We start from the raw sequence: 24,647 nt of genomic DNA on the forward strand, positions 1-24,647 counted from the left end.
CCTGCCTAGGAGGAGTTCGTCCGCATACCAAAGGTGGTCAAAATGGCTGACTTTTATGTGCGTCTGATAACTTTTGATCAGCAGGTCCTTTAGGTGACATTCACTGAATATCAAGTCAATCGGGCAAAATCCCTAGGAGGAGTTCTTCCATATACCAATGGTGAAAATTGCCAACTTCCAACCAACATGGCGGACTTCCTGTTAGGTAGAGATCATGGTGTCTACTAAACTAAGCCAAATGCAAGGGGGGGTTGAAAATTTCAAGGGGTTGCTGCAAAGCCATTTTGCCGTGCAAAATATCAAATTTTATGACAGACCTAATGAGTGTGCAAAGTTTCGTACGTTTTCGTGCATGGCAAATGGCTCTTGGGGTCCAAATAATAATACAATAGGGCCTTTGCAGCACTAGGTGCTCGGGCCCTAACAATAATAACAGAACTTAGGATCATGACAAGAAAACCAGGAAAACTACAATTACATTAAAATAACCAAGAAAACCAAGGAGTAAATGAAAGCAAAACCAACTGAACACAGGATCATGAGAGTAGGGTGGCTATGTCATGGTTATGAAGGCACAATTTATTTATTAGTCCTTTGTTACCCCTATTCATTCCTTTCAAAAAAGCTTTTTTAATGCAATTGTCCTATTTGTAAACAGCTTCCCCACCATTGTCATGCTACATTCATACGACCCCAGGATGGCACCAGATATGTAAACAACAGGCATTTGAATGGTTCAGGAAAGCCAAATGTATCTTTTTTTCTGAAAAAAAAAGTAAATAACAGATTTACATATACAATAAACTATTTAGTAAGCTTGAGCTGGTAGTGTAATCACTGTCACTTATACACAGCCAACATGAAGAATACAAGTGAGAGAAGTCTTGCATGTTTATCAGGAAACCTGTCATTTTGAGCAGCGCACAAAACCTATAAACTTCTGCTATCAAAGCACTATATTGCTTAGATTCTTGGACACACACTCCCTTGCTCGCACACATTTAGTAACACTACAGTGTACATGTTACCATAATAGAAATTGTCTACTTTTCACCTGTACTGTGTTTAATTAAGGCTTAGGTACATCATTGTCTGGTGGATAAATGTGTATTTACAGACTGTTTCTCTTTCTGGTGTTTACTTACCTTTTTCTGTTCAATCCCAGTCAGGGGCAAATACAGAGAGTATTATAGGGGACCACACACACACAGAACTGGCCTCCCCTGGCTGTTTGTCCTGACTAAATGTGTTTGCTCATCTCTTTAGGTGGATACAAATCTCACTAGTCCATCCTGGATATATCACAGCAGAGTTTACTGTCATACAGGTGTCCTTCAGAACACACTGGCTGCACCACAGTACAGTAAGTTCACTCATAAAGGTTGACATGTCATCTTTGTAACACTGCATAATACACTATTACTTAGTAAATTCACAGAAATGTGCTATTTGGATAACCCACATGAGTTACACTTACTTAGCTTCCTACATTGACAGAGAGTCAAACCCTTTCCACCCTGGAGGTATCAGTGATGAATCAGGTCATATTGGTTACTTGATACAGAAACAGCCTGTGGTTGATTTTAAAAACAACATGCAAACAGTTCAGGCCACCAGAGTCAAGCCAAACTAATCTGCAGTACACCTGATATCTGGTTTTATGGGTACTTTATCTTCCTTCAGTGCTTCTATGTGTGCACCTCTTCTTTTACTACACAGACCAAAGGATGATATAACCACCTCATGACACTAGGGGGTGAAATGACCCAAGTGCTAGGCCAAACGGAGGAGGAGGATAGTCCAAAGCTATGCAGCTATATACACTGATTATTGTGTGGCGCAGTGGAGCTCTGTCAGTCAGACAGGCCAGAGGCTGCAGGGACTCAAAATGAGCAGAACTAGCAACTCTCTAAGGACCAATGATAAAATCATTCACATCCCTTTGAAAGTCGGAGCTTCACTAGCTTCTCCACCTCCAACCACCTACAACAACCAACTTGATCAACACAGGAGGACGCCAATTACACAAACACTACTAATTTCTGCTAATAAATAATGCACATTTTTTTGATAACACACAGCCATGGGTGCACATCTACAGTATGGACAAAAACTAGTATCCAAAACTAGTATTACTTGTAAAACAAAGGAAGTTTTAGCAGGTTTAGCAATTACAGTCCATGCTGTTCAACTCTAAATGAAAACCTAAATGACCCAAGGCACGATATCATACAGTTCCCAGAGGGAACATTTAATATTGAGATCACTGATTGCCTCATGTTAGTAGGCAAAGCCACCAACCCAGTATCAATCTTTGGGATTGGCTTAATGACAATGGCTTTGACCTCATTATCATTGCCCCTCTGACCACCTTTCTCCCCCTCGCTCATTTATCTCCCCCCTCCCTCTCTTCTTCTTTATTTCTCCTCCCGTATGACCCATATTTCATGCTGATACTAGTCTTTCTTTTAAAGTCAGATATTAGCCTGTCATGTCCTCTTCCTATAATAAGATGGAGGTTCTCCTGCTGATAATTGCGGGCCGCAATTATCAGCAGGATGCCCGTTTACACCAATGAAACAGTTTTACAGTTACGGAGTAGGTAGGTGGGGGTGTTGTTGAACAGTAAAGTAATCTGTCCTTGTGGCTTTGAGACATTTGTTGAAATTGTTTCTTGCCTAGTGGCAGGTGTTTACTTTCTAATATTTATTTTGATATTATCTCATGAACAGTTCACACATACTGATAACTGTTGGTAGGTCACAGCTGACTGTGTCTGTAAAGATTGGCCTCCATTGCTTTATCAGTTTCCTCTAATTCTGTTTTATGATTCCCTCAGGCAGAAATTAATGCACATTTTCTGTGGCAGTGTTTAAATATCACTCTCAGGGATGTGACTAGACTGTTTGTGAGTTGTTGTCTTTCCTCCCTCTCTCCCTCCCACTCTTCGTTTCTCTCCAGACCCTACAGTGGAGAATATCAAAGCAGTGACTCTGACATCCCTTCAATTACAGAAATACCCAGAGAGCTCTTCAGCAGCTATAGTGTGAGACAAACTCTACTTGATACAATGACCAAGACAAGATGATACACTCTTTCATATTGAGTGAATTTGAGTTAAAGCAACAAGGACATATTACTTTTCAATTTTTTTTCAGAATACTTGTTTTATGCTGTCTTAAACTTCTACCTGCTTATGTTAAAGACATGAATACAAGTTGGATAGAAGTGGTACATAACCATAAGGCAGATAATGCATGCCACTTACCGAGCGGGCATGGCTACCACAGCATTCTGCAGTGAGTTGACATCTGGTTTGTTCTTAGTGGGACTATCATTTATTTTTCAACAGGACAATGACCCCAAACACATCTCCAGGCTATGTAAGGGCTATTTGGCCAAGAAGGAGAGTGATGGAGTGCTAGGTCACATGACGTGGTCACAATCACATGACCTAAATCCCTATGAGATGGTTTTGGATGAGTTGGACTGCAGAGTGAAGACAAAGCAGCCAACAAGTGCTCAACAACTCCAAAAAGTCCTTTAAGACTGTTAGAGACCATTCCAAGTGAAGCTGATTGAGAGAATGCACTTTTTTGACTACCTAATAGTGTTCCTTTATAGTTGTGATGTCTTAGATATGGATCTACAATGTAGAAAATAATAAATTGAAGAAAGGCCTTAGAATGTATGTCCAAACTGGTAGTTTATGGCCTCTGATTAGAGGTGCCTATTAGACCATCTGTCAGTTTGAGTTCCCTGACCTTGCTTGTCATACTCATATTTTTTTTTCATGGAGAGATCAGCTTTCATAGTAATGCAAAGGGTGTATGTGTGTGTGTTTTTCAGTGGAAGATACACCCTTCTTAATCACCCTTCCTCAATCTGAGGTGCAGAGAAGAAAATCTTATATAAAAAAAGATGAATGAGTGCTCATCCACATGAAACAGTGCAGGCAGCTTGTTCCCTGCGATGCTGTTTAGGTTGAGTTCTGACACTGAAAAGCTGTTTTGCTTTGTAATCATAATATATTGCCATTAGGGAAAGATGACTCACAGATAACACACATCTGCAGCATTATTACAGACATGGAGGAGCATCTGTTACAACAGAGATAAAACTTTCATACCAGCTTTTTGCATAGTCATCATATGCTCAATGTCCTTTTTATGTTTATTTTAGTGAAGCAACCACAACACACCTCCAAATATAACCGTGTCTGTTATAGTGATTTCTTTTTATTATTATTTAAAGTACTAGCTGGATTAAACAGTACTTAGAAACTGGAACTCATGGAATGTGAAAAATAAAGGTATATATCTGAAACATTACCTGGTGACTACACCTTCCAGTGCATCACAGATTGCCACTCTGAAGTATAGTTCCTAAAGTTCTGAGGGGGGGGGTATTCTTCCAGCAGCTTCCAAAGTTTCCAATAAAAGAGACTGAACTCTTGTCCCCGACAAACTCTTCTCATCCTCAAAAACTTGTCTCCCCACTCTTTCTCTGACGCCTCACTTCAAACAGCTTTATATAGCGTGTTATGCTGCATAGCAGAGAGTGGCTGCGTCCCTTCCTGTGTTGAAAGGACTCCTGGGTTTTAGGCAGCTTGTCAGTAGAAATCTGTCAAAAGTACTCAGTGGAGTTACTGGGGCCTAATACCCACAGACCAAGAGGGCTTACCCCAGGAACCCAGACACTTCACACAGAAATTAACTTTGCGGATCAGAAACCCCGGCTGACAACCTAACCACAGTCCCTATTGTTTGGCCTTAGCAGTGTACACAATACACTTCTATTTGCTCTGCTTTATTTTCCTGCTGAGGAATAAGCCTGAGGGCATGGTTTGTGAATTCCCTCTGCTCACCATGCCGTCTCTGCCTCCTCATTTACTTAATCATGTCACCTCACATTTCTTTTAATAAGCAAATAGCCTTCCAGCCTGCTCTTTTTCTATTGGTTCTCACCAGGCCTTTTCTCTAAAGGAGGGGAGGTGCTTGAAACTGACTCAGTGAGACTTCCTCAAAACTTTCCCCTACTTGTGACTGTAACTGTGCTGATAAACAGCTGGTGGCATAGAAACTGCTGATGAGCATCAGGTGAATGAAAGGAGATATAAAACCATGATGATATCCAGCAATACGTTTGTGCTCGACTATACATTCTTGGCTGAAATGGGAATACTTAGCAGACAGGTCCTGATGGAATAACAACAGCATTAAGGTAAAAATCTGCATTTCATACTGTTTCCTACAGACTCATATGTGGGTGTTAATAGTGAAGGACAAGTAGGAAGGAATGGCCTTCCTCTTTACATTTGTATATTAGAGGTCTAGTCTTAGTTTTTGATGAGTTAAACAGTTAATAAATGCTGCACTGTTTTAACTATTTGATTACATACAACACAACGTTCTGCACCTGCATTGAAATAAGATAATGTCAACATAAGATTTCCTTCAGAAACACGGACAAAGGAGCAGATGAATAGCAGGAAGAAAACATTTGCTTGTTTAAGGGAACAGAATAACAGAGAGAAGCTGAACACCTTCTTGAACTGTGCTCCACTTTTTTCCAGGTTTTTAGGCTAAACACAGGAGAATGTGCTCCCAAATCCTTTAAGCAATTTTTTTAATCGGCTCTTCTGTTTCGGGCAGGTAGCTAGAGAAAAAGCCAAAGGGGTGTGGGAGCAGGAAGACGGAGAGAGCTCAGCCAGAAGATACTTTTTTAAGCTCAGAAAAGTTTGCTAAAGTTAAAGAAGGGTGTTTCCTGTTTGAAATCTACCCGTAAATGGGATAGCTTGTGATTTGAAATGCTCCATTTCTCAGCAGCCAAACACTTGGTTCCCCCTTCCACACAATCACATGTTGGGGTGGGGGTGGATTATGTTACAGCCTGTAAAACCTAAATCCATTTGTAACTAAGGCAATTTTTTGTATGCCTATTTGATGAAGTGCACATTATTAGTCGTTTAAAAAAAATCAGATTTGGTTTCTCATGGTGAGTGTTGAGGACATCTTAGGAATTAGGTCTGAGATATTGTGTTTGCACTTGTTTTATGTTGTGCTATTTAACAAGGTCTAGTTTTCCTAGGCTTATCTAGATGCTACAACATGGAGACAACCTTCTTTCCTTGTTTGTGTCGAGTGTGCTCACTGGTGAACACAAACAACTCTGTTCCCACGGGAAAATGAACTCAAGTCAATTTGACTGATGTCGCAGATAAGCTTTCTGCTTGGTTTTCTCATGTTGTTTTTCATATAGTTAAAAATATATCTCTGTGCACTGCAGAATGCAGATATGGCCCATCAGTTAGGCTCACATGAGGACAGATACATGTTAAACGAGCTTTAAAAAGTATAAATAAAAACAGAGGACCAGTACACTGAATATCAGTACTCAGGAAAGACAAACAACACAACCTTACTTAAAATAAATAACACCTTAAGCATATGCATAGTAGATTATTTTGGTGAGGTAAAGACAGACAAAAGCCAGTTACAGTGGATAATCATCACACTCTTACCAAGGACACTCACTCAAAAAGAGGTTATGCCACAATTATGCAAAATTTTAAATGGGGTAAGTTGATGTAAAATAGTCTTGTCAAAAAATAAATGTATCTAAGGAGACCAAACCAGTTTTTGTACTATATTGCATTAAACACATACAGCATTTACATGCATTTACAACATAAACCATTCCCATTGTGCAGTCGCCATTTTTGGCTACCATTGGGATGAGTCCCCACCCCCATGTACGTAGGGTTGCGGCAGGAGAAAAATATACACGTTCTGTTATCTGAAATATCAATTCTAGGACGGGGTGGCATAGAGGTCTATAGGGGTTGACTAAATTTTGGACCCCCCAGAGGTAGTGCGGTTGACTGCAATTTTTAATACTTCCACGTGGGCTTCATTTCTTGGCCCTGGAGATTGCGGCTTGGTAGGCTGTTACTTTGTTTTGTTATGGCTGGGCACCAACACTAGACAGAGGATTTAACATTTAACATGCTACAAGTACAAATTTTCGAATTTTTACTAAGCTACAAAGTGACTGTATTTACTGCTAACTTTAAAATACATTGGAATAATGTAGATAGACCCAAACATTGCCCAATGTTGTGGCAAGGACAAAGTAGGGGGACCAAAAGCACAAATAGGTGTAGCCAAAAGCGCCAGTTGTTTAGCATATTAACGTTGCATTGTAAAACCTAAAAATGTGTAAATGTGTTCCAAAGCACCCTCCCTCTACTTGACTACACTTTAATGCCAGTATTCTCTGTCTTCATTTCTTTTCAGCTCAACATTTTCTCTTCTGTCCCAGTGATTAAAAAGATGTATTTTCCAGCATTCTCTCATCAGCACTGACAAGACTTTTACACACTAATAACTGAGAAGAGGACACTTCCACAATGAGAGACCGATTAGAGGAGCTGCGACAGAAGGCTCAAGAATTTTCAGAAAATGAGATTGAGAACAGCAGCCCTTTTTCAGTGGAGGTCGATGGTGATGACTCTGCGGTGGTTGAGGTCATTACACCTCAGGCTGTGGTGTTTGAGGAGGAACCAGTCATTGAGAATTTCCTGTCAGAGGCCCAACAAATCAGAGATGACATATATGCACTAGAAACAGAGGTGATGAAGACAGGATATTTAACATTACACTAATATGTCAGTGTCTGTGTTTTACAAGTGACACGTAGTAAACATTTTGTCTAATCTGTACCACAAACAGGTCCTGAAGTTCACTCAGCAGCAAAAAACCCTGGTGGCCACCATGCGTCGGTTCAGTGTCATGAAGAAAGAGAGTAGCATAACACGAGACATCAAGCTCCAGGCTGAAAGCCTGCACCGTCGTTTAGATGTTCTTTCAAAACAGGTCCAAAGAACCGAGGACCAGCAGGGACCTGCTACTGTTACTACCAGAATACAGCGCTCCCAGCATGCAGCGCTGTACCGCAAATTCCAGCAGGTTGACAGTCTGATTATCACTTTGTGTTGGACACTTAATACACCTTTTTCTGCAGTTTTGATTGATTGAAATACATATAAAATCATTTTAATAGTATTTCTCATGCGTGAGACAAATGATAGCATTGCAAAAACCAGAAGGTGGAAGTACTTAAGTTGGATCACTGCACTTTATGACTGTCTTTCTATGCTAAGACATAAAGATGTACAGTAAATGTATTGTTCATAGTTTGAAGAGGGTCAGGGAAGCTAACATAAATTATGTTTATGCTGAAAAAGATGGGACTCTAATGCCCTCTCATTGCTCATTTCCCCTCTCCCTTCTTTTTCATTCGCTCTTTTCGCTATAATTATTTCCAGGTAATGCGTCAGTATAATGAAGGTCTGCTGACCAAGCAGGAGCGCTGTAAGCACTTCATTATCCGGCAGCTGGAGGTATCAGGACGAGAGGTGACGGAGGAGGAGGTGAATGAGATGGTCGCCACAGGAAAATGGGAGGTCTTCAATGAAAACCTGCTGAATGATGCCCGAATCACACGGTCACAGCTATCTGAGATAGAACAAAGACACAAGGTTAGAGCACACTGGTACAAACCACTAAGGTGGTGTAAAAAAAATACTCTAGTATTTATTGGCTTTGTGCCTTCTGTAAAGTTGTTTTTTTTTTCCAATTTGCTCTACATCCTGTGTGTGATGTTGTATTTATTTAGCATAGGGAATAAAAAGGGGGTTTAATGCTAACATGCAAAACACCTCAAAGTTCTCTAAACAGCTGTAGACTATAAAGATGGAGTTTCCCCAAAGTGAGGCCAAAACATCTCCATCACACCTTGGTGGGTGACTTTCTCTCAAATATTTTTTTTTCCTCAGCTGTGGTTTATGGCTTGTTTTTGTTACACTGATCAGTGTCCTTTAAAAAAAAAGGCGGAAGTAAAAAGGCTATTAACTTTATGCATAAATGGATGAACGTTTGGGTTTCAGCTCCCAACCTCTCTCACATTGCATTGTCCTTCTCTTATACTACAGTTAATGCGATCAGCCATCACCGAAGAACGCTGTTAGTTAATGCTAATGCTAACAGGGTAGGTGGAAAAGATTACTTTCCCTTTGTGTCCACCAAAGGCCAATGAAGAGATTAAGGTCAAGATATTATGAGCATTGGTTTATCTTTTTGTTGTAAAAGCTAACCTGGTAATGTATGTTAACTAATTTAGGTTACCAAAGTTCTAAACAAAAAAAAAAAAAAAATCTGTGATAGACTGGTGCCCTACATCATGCACATTGGGGGACAGCTGGGATAGGCTCCAGCTCCGGTACGCTAGGGTTTGTACCAAGTGAAATTGGCTGTGAAGTAGGGATTCCAGACCTTCTCAGGTCTTTCTCATGAACAGCTTAATCCACTCTAAATGAAAGCTGAAAAATAATTTGTTTCTTCAAAAACACTTGACAATGAATGATTCCATCCTGTCATCCTTGGAGTGAGCTCTACTGGTTTTTATTCGAGGCATCTACCGTCATGTAGTGCTGGGATCCTAGGTGAATGACATTAACTCCTTGAGGCGAAGCAAGCCAAGCTGCAGCCACTCCTGAATACAAAAAGATTTCAATGGAAACCAGGACATTAATCACTCAGTATATAAAAATCAGTATCAGGATGTCAAGAAAATTCCTATTTGTTCCCTCATTGCATCTTAAGCCTTTTAACCCTCTTTGAAAATGTCCATCACATGTGCTATTCCTCCCCACAAACAGGAGCTTGTGAGCCTGGAGAACAATATGAAGGAACTGAGGGACCTTTTCATGGACATTTTCATGATGGTGGAGGAACAAGGTGCCTACATCGAACACATCCAGACCAATGTAGAGAGGACACAGGATTACGTGGCTGCAACTAATGAGAAATTCAAGATGGCAGCCAGGTATAAAAAGAAAAACCCACTTCGACAGCTCTGCTGCTGCTGCTGCCCTCCATGGAGATGCTGCATATAAAGAAATTTGTGCCTCGACGCTTATTTCAATATACTGTTTACAACTTACCTGTTGGAAGTAAGCAACAGTGGATTCAGGTACCATTAAAGTGAAGGTAATGGTACTGCAGTTTTTGCTCTTGAACAAAGGGATGGTGAAGACAGATTCAGCAGAGCATAGAAAGCAATTAGGGGGGGAAGGACCAGAATTGGTATGGGAGGCACTTTATTCTTTCAAGAGGATGTGAAGCGACTGCTATTGGAAGAGACAGTTCAGTCAGAGCTACACACCGACACTGTTGCTTATTGGAGACCTTCACTGTCGTCTGACAGAGGTCACAAACAAGGGGAGGCCACTGTCACTGCTGGATCAGCAAGACTGAGATTTCAGCATTTTTATTTTCCCAAGGACCTTCTCATCTTTTTTTTTTTTTGACACTGGAGCTCCAGTTAATGAGGACATATTTTTTTATATGTAGTATTTTCAATGAAAAAGTAAGCCTTGATCAAAATGATGGCACTACTGTGAGAAGTCCTTTTAAAAATATTATAATAAAATTGTTACATAAAGTTACATTTTAGTATAATATTAATTCTCTATATTTTTTTATTGTTTGTTTTTTACACACATACATTCACAATTGTGTTATATTGTTCAGTTGAAAAAGTTTCAGAACATGCACATACTTATAAGGAGAATTAGGTAAACTCATTATGCCTACCATGGTAAAGGACTGAGTACTTAATTCCCTGTTGGTGTCACAGTGTTTTAAAAGTTCTTCTAATCATCAGTGACAGTGACATTCCTTAGTGAGTGTGTGACCCTGTGGTGTCAGATGTCTGGAACAAAATACAGGTGTGTTACACTCCGACTGGAAAATCTGGTTGGTCTGCTTTTTCCAGGATTCTTTCCAGATAGTTTGTCCACGTTCCTACAGGGAACAGTGTGTAAAGAGATCTAACAGGAGAGGACCTACCTTGGTTAAATAGTCTTCTTCTGTTTGTGCTTCATCTAATATTTGAACATTGTAGCTACACCTTTATGTTCTGTTACGAGTGCCAAAATAACTTAGTGTCTGTTTAATCACGTGGCGCCTAAGGAAACACTGCTTGTCAGTGAGCTGCTTTATTTACCTTTACATTAATTAGATTGTTCTCACAAGAAGAGGCATGTGTGGCATATGTGTGGTGATGTGTTTGGTGACCTACATTAAGGCATCTGTCCTATACATCAGATTGTTTAAGATTTGAATTTTATGACATATGTGACTGTGCACGTCAAATAATGATACATTATAATACATAGGAGACATCTCCAAACTATTGTGAGGACAAATGAAGCTGTGCTGCAAATTGCAGAGATCCTGAACAGCAACAATGCCATCCAGTGTTCATTGAGATAATTACCATTTACCACAACATTTCTGAGAAGTGACAGCTATGTGATTAAGCAGTGTATGAATGCTTATGGCTGTGGTGTTATTAAGCAGTTCATTTTACTCCAAACAGATCATTCTTCTATATACTTCTATACTTCTAGATATATAAAACAAACTAAGTTATGTGAGATATTTTTTGGGGTCAGAACCATATTCACAAGTTTTAAGCATCAACACGTTTGATTCATTAGAAAACAAATATAAATTCTTTTCAATTACAGTATGCCTATGAGATATCTCTCTTATAAAGTTTTATAATGCAAAATTATGACATTTATTTGACACATAAATGAAAAGGCAAAATAGATACACTGGCCACCTGCAGGGCTGACGGAAGACTGCTGCTCAGGCTTTGAGACAGCAGTGTTCAGTTCATGAACATCCGATCCCAGACCGTCTGGACAAGTGACTCGCCGACTCTGTCTTCCTCTGTCTCGCACCTCAAGAGTCAGAAGGCAGCGCTCTGCTGCCCTGTGCAACAAAAACGTTCAAATAGTTAGAGGCTACACTGCAGTTTTATCTTGTTTACCCCCCATCACTGAAGCTATTATATTATAACAATAATGTTGATATGTTTATACAAATCAAGCAACAACAAAAAAAGTAACTGGATACACCAAGCACGTATTCATGGTGAGTACTTTTGCAACGCCCATCAATCACGTTTGATCTAGCAATAATGTGAATTTTAGAGGCACTTGAACATTTACATGGCTGACACGGTGATGTCTTCGACTGTATACTGTACATATTTCTTCTTTCTGGCCTTTCAGTCACAGCGTGGAAACTAAAAGACTTTCTCTAAATGTGTGTAAGACATGAAAGCAGCCCTCCTGTGACTGACACCAGCTGTGGTTACAGAGAGCTGACATTACTTTACTGCCTGGTTTTATCACACCCATCAAAATCTGAACGTGCAGATATCAGGACCCTCAGAAAGAGATAAATCACAAAGAAACTGTACAGTAAACTTGGCAGCTGTGCCAGAAATGCACAGTGGCTACTCTGATTTATAACGTGCATAATCCTTTTTTTTCAGTTGGAATGACTGTTGCCCACAAAGTCGCAATAATTTGAGAAAATATACACTTTATGTACCTCAGAATCATTTCATGATTTCATCATTTTTTTTTTCAACTTACTAGCCATATCCAGTTTTGGGTTAAAAAAATTGTTTAAAAAAAAACTTTGCTAAGATTCAGTATTTGACTTTCTAGCCAGTGTTTCAAATTCAGATGAAATGTTTGTAGACAGCCTTCATGATCTACAGCTTGTTGTGCTATTGCTTTACCATCCCAAAATGTGAGATTTGAGATTTTGTAAATGTGAATATTAGAAATAAATGCAGAATACTTTCTTTTTTCTTACATAGTTTGGTATAGCACTAACTTTGAGCATTCCCTCATACAGATCTGACATCATTTATTTTATTTACTCTGCCTGTCATCTGACCAGGTATAGTGGGAAAAAATACTCAGTGTTTTCTGTGTCCTTTATTTGTTTGCAGTACATTCATGTCATGGTGTTTGAAAACCATTATTATCTTTCATTGGTTTTAAAGGAAAAAATAGATAATAGAATATATAGATTAGATTAGATTAGACTCATATTTATAATGTCAAAAGTTTATCAATATTTATCACATATCAAAGAATGCATTTTCCAGCTTAAATATTCTGTCAGAATGATTTAAGTAAAAAGAGCTTTGGGAAGGTCAGTGCGTGGAGCATGATATCTTTGTGTAAGACACCTGTGGGGATCACATGCAGATAGAAGAAATGATGATCTGTGTGCATAGCTGACACTTAAAAGATGTTTTTTTGCATCACAGCATGTGAAAGTGGTGTAAAACAACAGGAGGGGATTTTGTGTGCCAGTTCATTGTCACAGTTTATCACTGTTACACAACAATCAGAGGACAAGATTACTAGTCCTGTAAATTAATCAGTGCTGGAGGAAGTACTGAAGCTTGGTACAATTATCCAGCAAAACATGTACTGTAAAAGTAGAAGTGCTTTATCAATAATCCTACTTAAGTAAAAGTCTTAAATGCTTATAAATGTACTAACAGTATTAAAAGTACTCACACAGGGAGTTGCCTCATATCTATGTGGTGCCATTTTGAGCTCCTGGTGATACTTCTGGCTCCATACATGTCACTACTAGTAAATCCCTGCCAGCAGCTGTTTTCTTTTTCGAGGCAACATTTTGATAAATCAGTATTCATAAAATTAAGGAGTAACAAGAAACATTGTTCAAATGTAGTATGTATAGATAATAGCTGCAAAATGTAATAGAGTAAAAGTCTAATGTATGCACTATTATTTTAACTTAAGTAAAGCATATATATAGTGTATGTAAAAAATTACTTAAGTACAGTAAAGAAGTACAAATTCCACCACCGAAAAAAATGCAATGATACTGTTTTAGTTGCTCAATAATAATAGTAATAATATTTCATCTTTTTTTCTGTCATGTTTATTTTTGTTCAGTTTGCTCTCTTTACTTTCACCTTCTGCTGAGACAGTGCACACTACATTCATCATCTCCCTTTGGTTTCAGTTCAAGCCTGATTTTTCCTTCAGAATATTTCTCCACTTCTCTTCCACATGATGAAGCTGTAATATTGACAGATGTGTGTGATATGAGGAGATGTGGGAACACTTTGAGTGGCGGTGATACACACTCACAGCCAGCAGCTGCAGCTGTGAAAAGAACCCACAATCACTCTGTCAATCAGATCCAGTGAATGAGTAACTACTCAGTCTGCATTGTGCTCTGTCTCTTTTTCATTTTTTTTTATCCCAATGCAAATTAAACACAGGAAATGACAATTTAGAAGATGATCCTCTAAATTCATAAATTGAACACTTGATGCATCACTGAGATGTACAACAGTTTTTAAATACATTTGAAAGAGTTTAAATCAAAAGACGTGATACAAATTCATGAGTTATTTTTCAATGTAAATACTCATTGTTAAAGTATCCCATCACTTTCTATTCAGTCAGACCCTCCCCGAAGTGACCAGCAGAGGGAGCTGATATCCAAGAATTATAACACCTCACATGCTTTTCCTGCTCATTACTTACTAATAAAGCCATTCTTCTCAGCCTCTGCGCTCCAACTGTGAATATTTCAGCTCTTATTGCTGTTAAACAAGGCAAACACCTGCATGTAGTGTTTTGTCGCTCTACTATTAACGCAATAGCATCCCCTTTGTGTTCTTCTGTGTTAAGTATTGATTCATGCACTCGACAATGAAAGATGAACGGTGGGAGGCCCAGCCGGGGCACTGCCGACATGCACACGTCGGGACAGAGGAGAGGTGAAAATGAACTGAGACGTGGGTGAATAAAACATGTCTCTGAGGATGCTGCCTTGTTTTACCGCTCTGCGGGCTCAGGGGGTACTGGGAGCCTCCCTGATGGTTAATCCTCTCTGTAATGAGAGGGTAAACACAAAAACACACATTTAGACATGGCTCTGCAGCTGTCCTCTTAATCCTTGCTGCCTTTTGGCTTGCACCGAGTCTCCTCTATTGTTGATGTATTCTTTTTTTTAAGTGCATGTCACCAATCAACACACACATAAATATTGTTTTCCTACAGTTCATAAATGTCTGTCTATTTATTTTTTATAGTATGTTCTTTTGACCCTGCCAAACAGCACACAAGCTGTTTAGACCTATTAAACAGATGCTGACTTGGACCTGTCCAGTCTATGTAATAAGTAATACGATCTTGACTCCACGCTTTACTCCACCTTGTCATCAAACTCGGTTCAAAGTGATTAGATTTCTCCCTAAGCTTCATAATGTGATTTACTCTATTGGATAACTGTGCGGGGAAACAGTTGTGTGGTCCGAGTGGAGAAGCGGTAAGTGCATTCAGCACAATTTTTATGCTATCATAATCAAAAGTGGAAGGTTGTGTCTAGTCTACCAGCCAGACTGAAGTGCATTGCACAGATGAGGAAATACTGTAATCTGTGGGCAATCTTGTGTGTGCACAAGGTTAAGCTATTAAAAAAAATGCAATAAATTCATTCTTTGATATCAAATACATTTGCAGGAGATGCTTTATATTTACAGTATAGTTGTGTATGGCGTACTGCCTGGTCTGTTCAGTTGCCCTAAAGACCAATGAAAAGGCTGTAAACTGTCATAAACTACCTCTATTAGGTGAAAACTCAAAACAGATTTCCTTCCAAATATCAGGAAGTGAAGTTTGGCATTTGATTTGATGAGAGTCACATACTTCTATTGAAGTGGACAAAGAAAACATCTGTGTTTTTAATATTCGTCTGCATCTGTTGCATCTGTCAAATAAATTACTTTGACATACAGGATGTTTTTATCTCCAGTGTCTCATTGTTTTCATATAGTCCGTTTATCGTCCATTGACTTTACTTTTAATCATTTAGGGGCTATTAACATTAGAAACCATATACTGTGCTATATGTGATGAAACTTCCTGGAATAAACCGCCATATTGTAATTACATATATTCATCCTTGTGCATGTGTTAATGTATTAGAGTCAAACATCATTTGTTTAGGAACTTATCCTCCATCTGTCTCTTTATCAGCTACTTCCTCTGTCTCTCTCATATCATCCCAGCTTCCACCACATCAATCTGGCTTTATGTGCCACACCTAAGGGAATACAGAGCATTTCCACCGGCCAGCACCAAGATAATGAGGCAACATTTAAACACATCTGAAAACAGCACTTCAAATTAAAAGCATGAATTTGGCAACTGCCTAAAGACAAACCATGAAGCCAGCTGTAAACAAAAATGATTAATGTGATTATAATGTTCTCAGTGCATGTTTCTTTTTGCCTCTCCTAGTGAAATATGCACCACAGAGCAGATGAGAAAGACCAACGGCCAACAGTCATGAGTGTCACTGGGTTATGGATTGCAGTGGTTTTGCTCCAGTCCAGGACTCAGCTCTGGGACTTCATAAAGCTCCTGACTCCTGGCCAGACTCTGATTAGGCCCACACATCCCTTTTGCCCTCTATCTGACAGCGCTTGGCAAATGTTCTAGTAAATGTGTGTGTCTTGATTTGTGAAGCCAAAGCATATACATCACACAACTCAGTGATGACGACATAAACACACACAGAGACAGACAGACAGACACAGTGCTGCACCATTAGATGATATACGGCGGCAAGGACAGCCTGTGTGTGTGAAAAATGTCAGTTCAGAAGCATAATCTTCCCCAAATTCTGCCAATTATTTATTTATCAATAATTTATTTATCACCACCACTTTATTTAGGGCAACAAGCCTGCAGGGAGGACAGGATATATATTTACAGTTCAGTGACAGGGAGGGACCAGAGGACTGCGCCTTATAATTCTTTTCCCAGACAGAAATATTTCTTCCACGGTACAACTTGATTGTTAAAGTTTCTACAGCTTTTCTTTCTATTTCAATTTTTTGACAGCTTCGACTCAAAAACTCAAACCACATGATTTAGATGTGCCACTTTATCACAGGACTGTATATGCCAGCAGCAGTGTTTTTAATGGTTTTAATCAAAATCAAATAAGTAAAATTATACCTCAAGCTAAAAAATTTGGATAAATACCTCAAATTTATAGAGCATGTTTCTTTATAATCATTATAAAACAAACCAGAATGTTCACATTTTTTTCTGTATGTAATAATACAGAAAATAAATATATATTACATTTTATATTTAGATTTTTTTTTCATAAAAACATAGAAAAAGTTTGCTGTTTTAAAATATTTCTTTGCATTATGCAGAACTGGTGCAAAATTATAACTAAAAAAAAAAATCACTCACTTCATATAATATCCCTTTAATTTGTCCAGTTATACCTGAACTATTTCTTCTCCCTTCTTGTGGAGAAGCAATGTCATTCCCTTTAACTGTATAATGCATTCCATTTTTCTCTGTCTGTGAACAGCCTCTTGTGTCACTTTAAATGGAGTGTATTTAGAGGAGATACTGGGTCTCACCCTGAAAATGACTGCTGACACTTTACAGACATTCACTAAACTCTGTGCTGGGAATGGAAGTGGAAAAAAAGACTAATCATGAATAAATTTCCCCTCATCCACGTGGCCAAGATATTCTATTTACAACCCATTTCTTTGGGTCTTTATATCCAGTTAATGAGATTTCAAATAAATGTGAAGTGAACTGCATTTAAATTGCTATTCAGTCTGGAGGCATGGCACTGGAAAAGGGAGGGATTCCACCCGATGACAGAAGAGCTATTACTGAACCCGGCGAGCACACTGAACAGAGCAGACCCAGGAAATGCAATAAATGGTAGGCACTGGTGAGAACTGTTGGAGACTTTTAATCTGGTGAACATGTGAAGTGGAAAAGAAATTAAAAAGCAGAGGTGTGAAAGGATGCCAACAATAAAGCAGCAGAAGAGCTGTGTTGTGTGTGTCATGGCATTTTTTTTAATCGCTCTGTCACATATAACTACACAATTTAAACTTGGAGCTCTACTAAATGTCTGGATGAACTGAAAACAAACATTATAAACACATATATTACAATAATGGTACTAGATATGCATCTGTTGTTAATTTAGCAAAAAAAAGGTGCAACCATTATAATCTGAATGCATAGAAAATTGACTCTAAAATAATCCACTCTTCTAAAGAAGGGTGGAATTAGTATTTCGCTACTTTGATTGACCAAAACTGCATTCAATTTATTTGATTTATGTTAAATAAAAGTATATAAAAAAGAATTATTATAAGTAAGTTTATATCTTTCCCTGATGTACATACATTCAATTGAATTTTATTTGTATTGCATCTTTGTTTCCAGGTAAACCCAGAGCCTGTAAAAGGTATAAATCACAATTATCACCAAGCTAGATTCACTTATCACAAAAAACTAAATCATATGAACCATTATAATAATAATAATAATAGTGATAATGTAAGCAATGATTATGGCACTACTTTGAATTGATCCTCACACCTGAACTGAGTGCCTCATAGGGAGACACAGGGATTCTTCTCATAGCCGTATCCTTTAGGCAACCATATAGTCACACACACACACACACACCTACACACACATTTGACATCTGTCTCAGAGGAGGACTGAGACCACTAGAGGAATGAATAGTTATGAGGCTGAAAGGACATTAAGGTTTCTGGGGGCTCCAAAGACCCTGAGAGATGCGGTGTGAATAGCTAAAGCAGTTTTAATCCACAGCAGCACTGCACAGGTGTCACTAATATTTTAAGTAATTTGTTTTGGACAAGTTTTAAACACATGAAAACACAAAAACCCTAGCTTCTATACGAAGGAGATATGCTGCGTTCCCTGTCAGAGTTCCCTCAACAAACATACACAGTCACAGTCTTCTAATGGAGGAGAAACCTTATGCTACTGCAATACATTTATATCACCCCTGACATGCCTATATTCACCATAAAGACAGCTGAGTTTCATGGATATCATATTCAGAGTCATTTGTCATTCCAAGCCATAACCTAAAATTATGGTGTAAAAGTCAGTAGAAAATTCCACTATATTATTACCAGTTATTGTTAAGGAAAGGTTGCAAATGCTTTCACAAAGTATAACTTAAAAAATCTGCATCAGTTCATACATCATGACACTTGAGCCAAAGTACTATCAACAAACCATAATACTCACAAAATATGCATCCATTTTGTGAACCATAGTCAAACTGGGCACACACTGACAACCCCATTGCACTTGTTTGTGTAGTTCTTCCCTTCCTTATACGCTACACCACACCTTATCTAAGGGCTGTGTAGGCAGGTTCCACTGAAGCTGGATGAAACCAATACCTGTGGATTCCATTCAAGAAAATATATGCACCCATCAGCACAAGACATCAAAATGACACAGCTGCCACAGTTGTGCTTCTACAATTTCCAATCTGAACAGCACTCATAAATACTCATTGGATGGTTTGACTTTGGGACAGCTGGTTTTCTAATGTAGCAACATTCTTCAGAGAATGGTTTTAAGGGATTTTGGAGTCACTGTTGCTTTTTCTGTTGACATCAGAACCAGGTAGCGGTCTAATCCATCTTGTCGGGAATCCCACAGTGTCCCCCTCACTGTGGGATTCCTGCTCGGATACTCAGATAGGACATTTATCATGACTGCTGCTGATAAGTTACGATTGCACTAAATATGAGTCAGCAGTTACTGCTGCATTTACAACAGGTTGGTAGACTCCAGCAGGCATTATTCAGTTTCTGTTTATTCTTATATAAAATTTGGAAACAACAACACAACAAAAAGGCACAAATTAACACAAAGCAGGAAGGAAAAGTTTAGTGAGTTGAGCTAATAACAACAACTCTCTGACATATTCACTGCAAACAATGCAAAGGGAGCAGTGATGTCATTAGATTTCATCTACCTTGTCATAATTTATGTTGGAGATGATGGTTATGTTCCTGTGCCTACATAATGCTGTCTAAAAAGCACGGATGAGGGTCACTAAACTGCATCTGAACAAAGAACAACACTGGTGGAACAATGACCTGTGGACAGATGAGACCAAAGTGGAGTTGTTTGGTCTTAATGATCACCACCATGTCTGCTGAAAACTACACAGCATTTCAGCAGAAAAGCCTCATACACACTGTCAAGCACGGTGGTGGAGGGATGATGATTTGGACTTACAGCCACAGGATCTGGACACCTTGTAGTCACTGAGTGGACCATGAACTCCTCTGTATACCAGAGTGTTCTAGAGACAAATGTGAAGACATCTGTCTGACAGTAAAAGCTTGGTGGAAATTGGGTCATACAACAGAACAATGATCCAAAGGCACAGCAGCACATCTACATCAGAATGAGTGAAAAATAAAAGAATCAAGGTTTTAGAATGATCTAATAAAAGTTCAGACCTCAACCTAGTTGAAATACTGAAACAAAAAACAAAAATTCCTCCACAACAATGTGAGAGACTGACATACAGGAACAGTCAAGTTATAGCTGCTAAAGAAAGATTTGGGCATTTAATACATATTATAATAAGTAATATGTTGTTCTCAGATGATGATGATGATTATTATACCCTCTTCTCTTCTCTCCTCTCTTCTCCTCTCTTCTAGACTCATGGGTCTTCCTGACAGCTGGTTTTACTGACATGTGTTTGCCAACAACAGGCTGGTGAACACTGATCGCTCAATCCTCCACTGTCCAAATATTTCCGACTGTTTCCATATCAGACCTGAATCATTGGAAACTCCACAGCATCTCTTATTCATGGTTGCCATAAATTATTCTCCCTGATATGAGCTCCAGTCACGTAAGGCAAAGCAGAAGACTGGCACACTTTGACAGAGGGACAAATATGGAAGGAGACATACAGAAAGGAAAAGAGATGTAGATAGAAAGTGAGGATCACAAAATGAGATCAGCAAAGGGTCAATGGACACAAAACACGAAAAAGTAAAAATTATGTAGGGCACAAACACAGGAAGGACTGAGGTGCATGTGTATGAAAGCGGGACCTACAAAATGAATGAGGAGGTAGGCCTTTCACCTTTTGCTAAATGGACACTTTAAAAGGATACCTGTGGGGGTTCAACTTCAGAGCTTTGATACTTTTTAAAAATGTAATTATTAATATATTCAATGTATAATTTATATTATTTTGTATTTAGTTCATATTATATTTTAAATGGTATTGCAGGCTATTATTATTATTATGTTAAGTTAACATAACATATATAAATAACATATACATTACATTTTTTCCAGTCTCTGACCCATAAACTCGTCAACTATCATGTGACAGCCCGCTATAATGTGTGTTTTTTAATAATGACATTTTTGAAACATTTTGGTTGAATTTTGTGTGATAATGAATACATCATTTTTAATTTTAATAATTCAAGATTCAAACATTCATAGAGGTTTACTGTCATATGTAGAGTATTCAAATGACAAGATGACAAGGGGTCATCTGAGCAATGAAGCGCTTGTAACGTGAAGGCAGACAACTCCAGGAAAGCATGAATACTAGAGAAGAGAGAAGAGCCTAGACAAATAAGTCGAAATATTCTGGGAAAATAATATTCAATGGTAGTGATATATACACATGTGTAAAAGAATGTGTAAATATGCATTACTGGAGAGGGAGATGGTGTGGTGGAAGCTACTGATTTAGTAGTAATGGTAAAGTAGTGTCATTCATTCAGCTTGTTCATGCAGTGAATTAAGACCTACATTGTTCTTCTCATGGTTACAGTCTAATTAAACTGCCAATGCCTACAGCTTCTAAGTACATGAGTGTGTGTGTCTCTGAGTAAATGTAAAAATGATAAAGCTGTGGGTCATTTAAGGATTTCAGCTGGGTTTGTGGGAGTGTCGCACACATTTGCTCTTACTTTGCTCAAATAAACATTTAACTCCACAAACAACAGCATAAAAAGACTGCACTGTACAATTATGCATTATACGAGAAAGTTTACATTTTTGAATTTGCAGCCAAGTCAAAGGAATCTTTTTACTGCAAAAAAAACCCTTCCACTCTACTGCAACAGTGTATTTTTTAAATTAACTTGAATTCCACATTTCCCACGGAACTAATTTACCTCTCAGAGATAATGATGTTTTTGTGGCTGGGCAGCATGAAAAACATGACATGACTGGGTTATGACACAGGAAACCTTTGATATGGTGGCACTGGTTTGCTTGATCTTTTATGGTGGAACATTTCAGATGGCAAACAAAAATGCTGCATCTTGGAAATTGCTTTCTGTTCTTGTTTTTTGCTTTTTTTTTGCTTTTTTTAAAAAAAAAACAGACCAAAACGTGGGCACAAAAAAATCCTATGAATAAGATTCAAACCTTGACTATATTTGTTCTTGTCTTCATTGACAGAAACTGAAGGTGCACACACATTTTTACTTTGAGCTATTTGCTAGAAACTGATTTTTTTAATTCCAAGATAGCTTGTTTCTGAATCATGTTTGCAAACTAGGCAGTTAAGAGAAAGTGAAAGCACCTGAGTATTGGCTCATGTATCAGAATCATTATTGTGTGAGGAAACGCAATTACATTTCATTTATTTTTAAGAAGATTACACACACACACACACATACTGTAAACACATTCAAGGTTATGTTCTTACAGGGGGGGGGGGGGGGTCCCCTCAATAATAAATCAGCTCCCTGGTTGGTATTGGTTTGTGTATTATTGTTGAACCCAGCATAGCTCGGCACTTAAAGCCTCTGATCCATGAAGAGTGCCGGTGTGTGTCACAGTGATGGATATAGTCATTACCATGCCCTCCTTGTTTCTGTATCTGTCCTTCTGCTCCATGGCTTCTTGTACTTTGCACTTCATATGTCCAACATAACTTCCTCTTTGTCACAAATTAAAAGACATATGTTTGACCACACTTCTTTCCCGTCCTCGGGCCACGTGTATACAAAAGGTTAATGCTTGATAATTTGCATTAAAATATGTTTCTGGGTAGTACAGTAAGTTCAATGAGAAAAAAAAAGATCTGTTAACTCTTCTGTACTGAAGACTGCACCACAAATTTGGAGGACTACTTTCCTTTGTGGAATAATACGTTACTGCAAGAGTAACTACTAGCACTACAATGGTGTAGCTTATGTTTCAAAGCTTTGGTATCCCAGAAATAATAACAAAATAACAAAAATAGATTCATTCTTACATTGAAAATTGTGTGCCAGCTTGTGATAGTTTTTTGTTTTGCATGTTGTTTAGAATCAAACTGAATCATCACAGTTTCAAGTCTAGCTATCAGTACCATTGTATCTGCACATCTGCAGATTGCCTGCCTCCAACAACCACCACCTCAAGCAGAAATTCCACATCAGAAGGTGTAAAATCACCTCAATTCACTCCCGAAGGCTTTCAAATGATAACACAATTTCCCAGGTATTGCACATTGCGCTTACTGTCTAACACAATAGTGAGCCTGTAAATGAGTTTCCTTTCTTTTACACAGAGAGGGAGAGGGAGAGGTGCATTGAGGAGTGGTATTGACCAAACACTGCTCAGCTGCTAATGATCCCTACAGGGAGAAAGAGACCACACACACACACACACGTACGCACACACACACGCACACACACACACACACACATACACACCTCTATGTATCCTGCATTTTTAAGCAGTCAAAGATTATGACTAGATTGATCTGATTTCATTTAAAACTCTGAGATCATATGGATCAAAAAGCAGGGGCACATGTTTTGGCTCTCTGTCTCCAGCAGAAATATCATATCTTTCATGACTGTATCAGGCATCATTGAACAACTATATTTAGGAAAGCAAAGAAAAGGTTATGGGCCTCACAGAGGCTCTCAGAGGATCATGCATCCCCCAAACAAACTGAACAACATGCACCGAAGAACGACTGATAAACCAGCACAGAAGGAAAGCGTTAGAGAGAAGCACACATGATTTCATTTATTAATTTTCTCCTGTACATACAAGCTTTAGGAGGGGATCTACATCAACTACTGTATATTATTAATATTTAAAAGAAAATTATGAATATTGTAGGTTCATGTATTTTATTTTCACAATAATATATAACATAGTATAATATACTCATGACAAAATGGAAAAAAAATAATTCAAGTCAGGTTATTTTTGGACAAAACTACAAGATCTTGCAATTAATGCAAAAAAATCTTTAATGCACATAAATAAAACACAACAGACGAACATATGATTAAAACTTTTAAAGATTTGCAGAATCATCTTACATTAAGATTGCTTGGAATGCGGTTGTCTTAACAGTCTGAGTATTTATTTTTTTCCCAATACAATATTTAAATCAAAACATAATCTGCATGTTTTGGGATTTAATCCATGTCCATATAATATAAATACAAAGCTAATGCAGTTCAATCACTGATGTTTTTGATGTTCTCTAGATTATGCTGCAGAGAGCACATACACAGCAGTGAGGGCGTAATATCTTTTATTCCATTTCATAATAAGGTGGGCCTCATTCGCATCCATATGCAATGGGAATTTTTAAATTGAACATGGAAATTTCTCTATTTAAATCCTGATTATCATAGCAGGTGGAGAGCAATTAAAATAAATGAATGGTGATATGTCTGTGTGTTACAAAACGCTGGAGGCGTACATCTTAGATTCTTTTCACCTTTATCACAGACTTGTAATGTTTGGGTTACATTCAAAGAAAGAAGAAGGAGGTAATCTCATTGGACTTTTTGTGTGGGTCTTTCTGTGTGTGTGCATGTGCACA

The 24,647-nt window shown here is 38.3% G+C and overlaps 1 protein-coding gene across 2 annotated transcripts; it reads left to right on the forward strand.

The window, feature by feature from the left end:
- The first annotated feature begins 5,053 nt into the window (after positions 1-5,053).
- Positions 5,054-10,446, forward strand: stx19 (syntaxin 19). Of its 2 annotated transcripts, none has more exons than XM_028393581.1 (5): positions 5,054-5,223; positions 7,299-7,633; positions 7,734-7,970; positions 8,330-8,542; positions 9,722-10,446. In XM_028393581.1, the coding sequence occupies exons 2-5, from the start codon at positions 7,412-7,414 to the stop codon at positions 9,956-9,958; spliced, it is 909 nt and encodes a 302-aa protein (XP_028249382.1). In that variant the 5' UTR covers positions 5,054-5,223; positions 7,299-7,411; the 3' UTR covers positions 9,959-10,446. The 2 variants fall into 2 exon arrangements, with proteins under 2 accessions (XP_028249382.1, XP_028249383.1); XM_028393582.1 differs by having other exon boundaries at positions 7,348-7,633.
- The last annotated feature ends 14,201 nt before the right edge of the window (positions 10,447-24,647 follow it).

The sequence above is a fragment of the Parambassis ranga genome, chromosome 21 (genome assembly GCF_900634625.1).
Source record: "Parambassis ranga chromosome 21, fParRan2.1, whole genome shotgun sequence".
NCBI lineage: Eukaryota > Metazoa > Chordata > Actinopteri > Ambassidae > Parambassis > Parambassis ranga.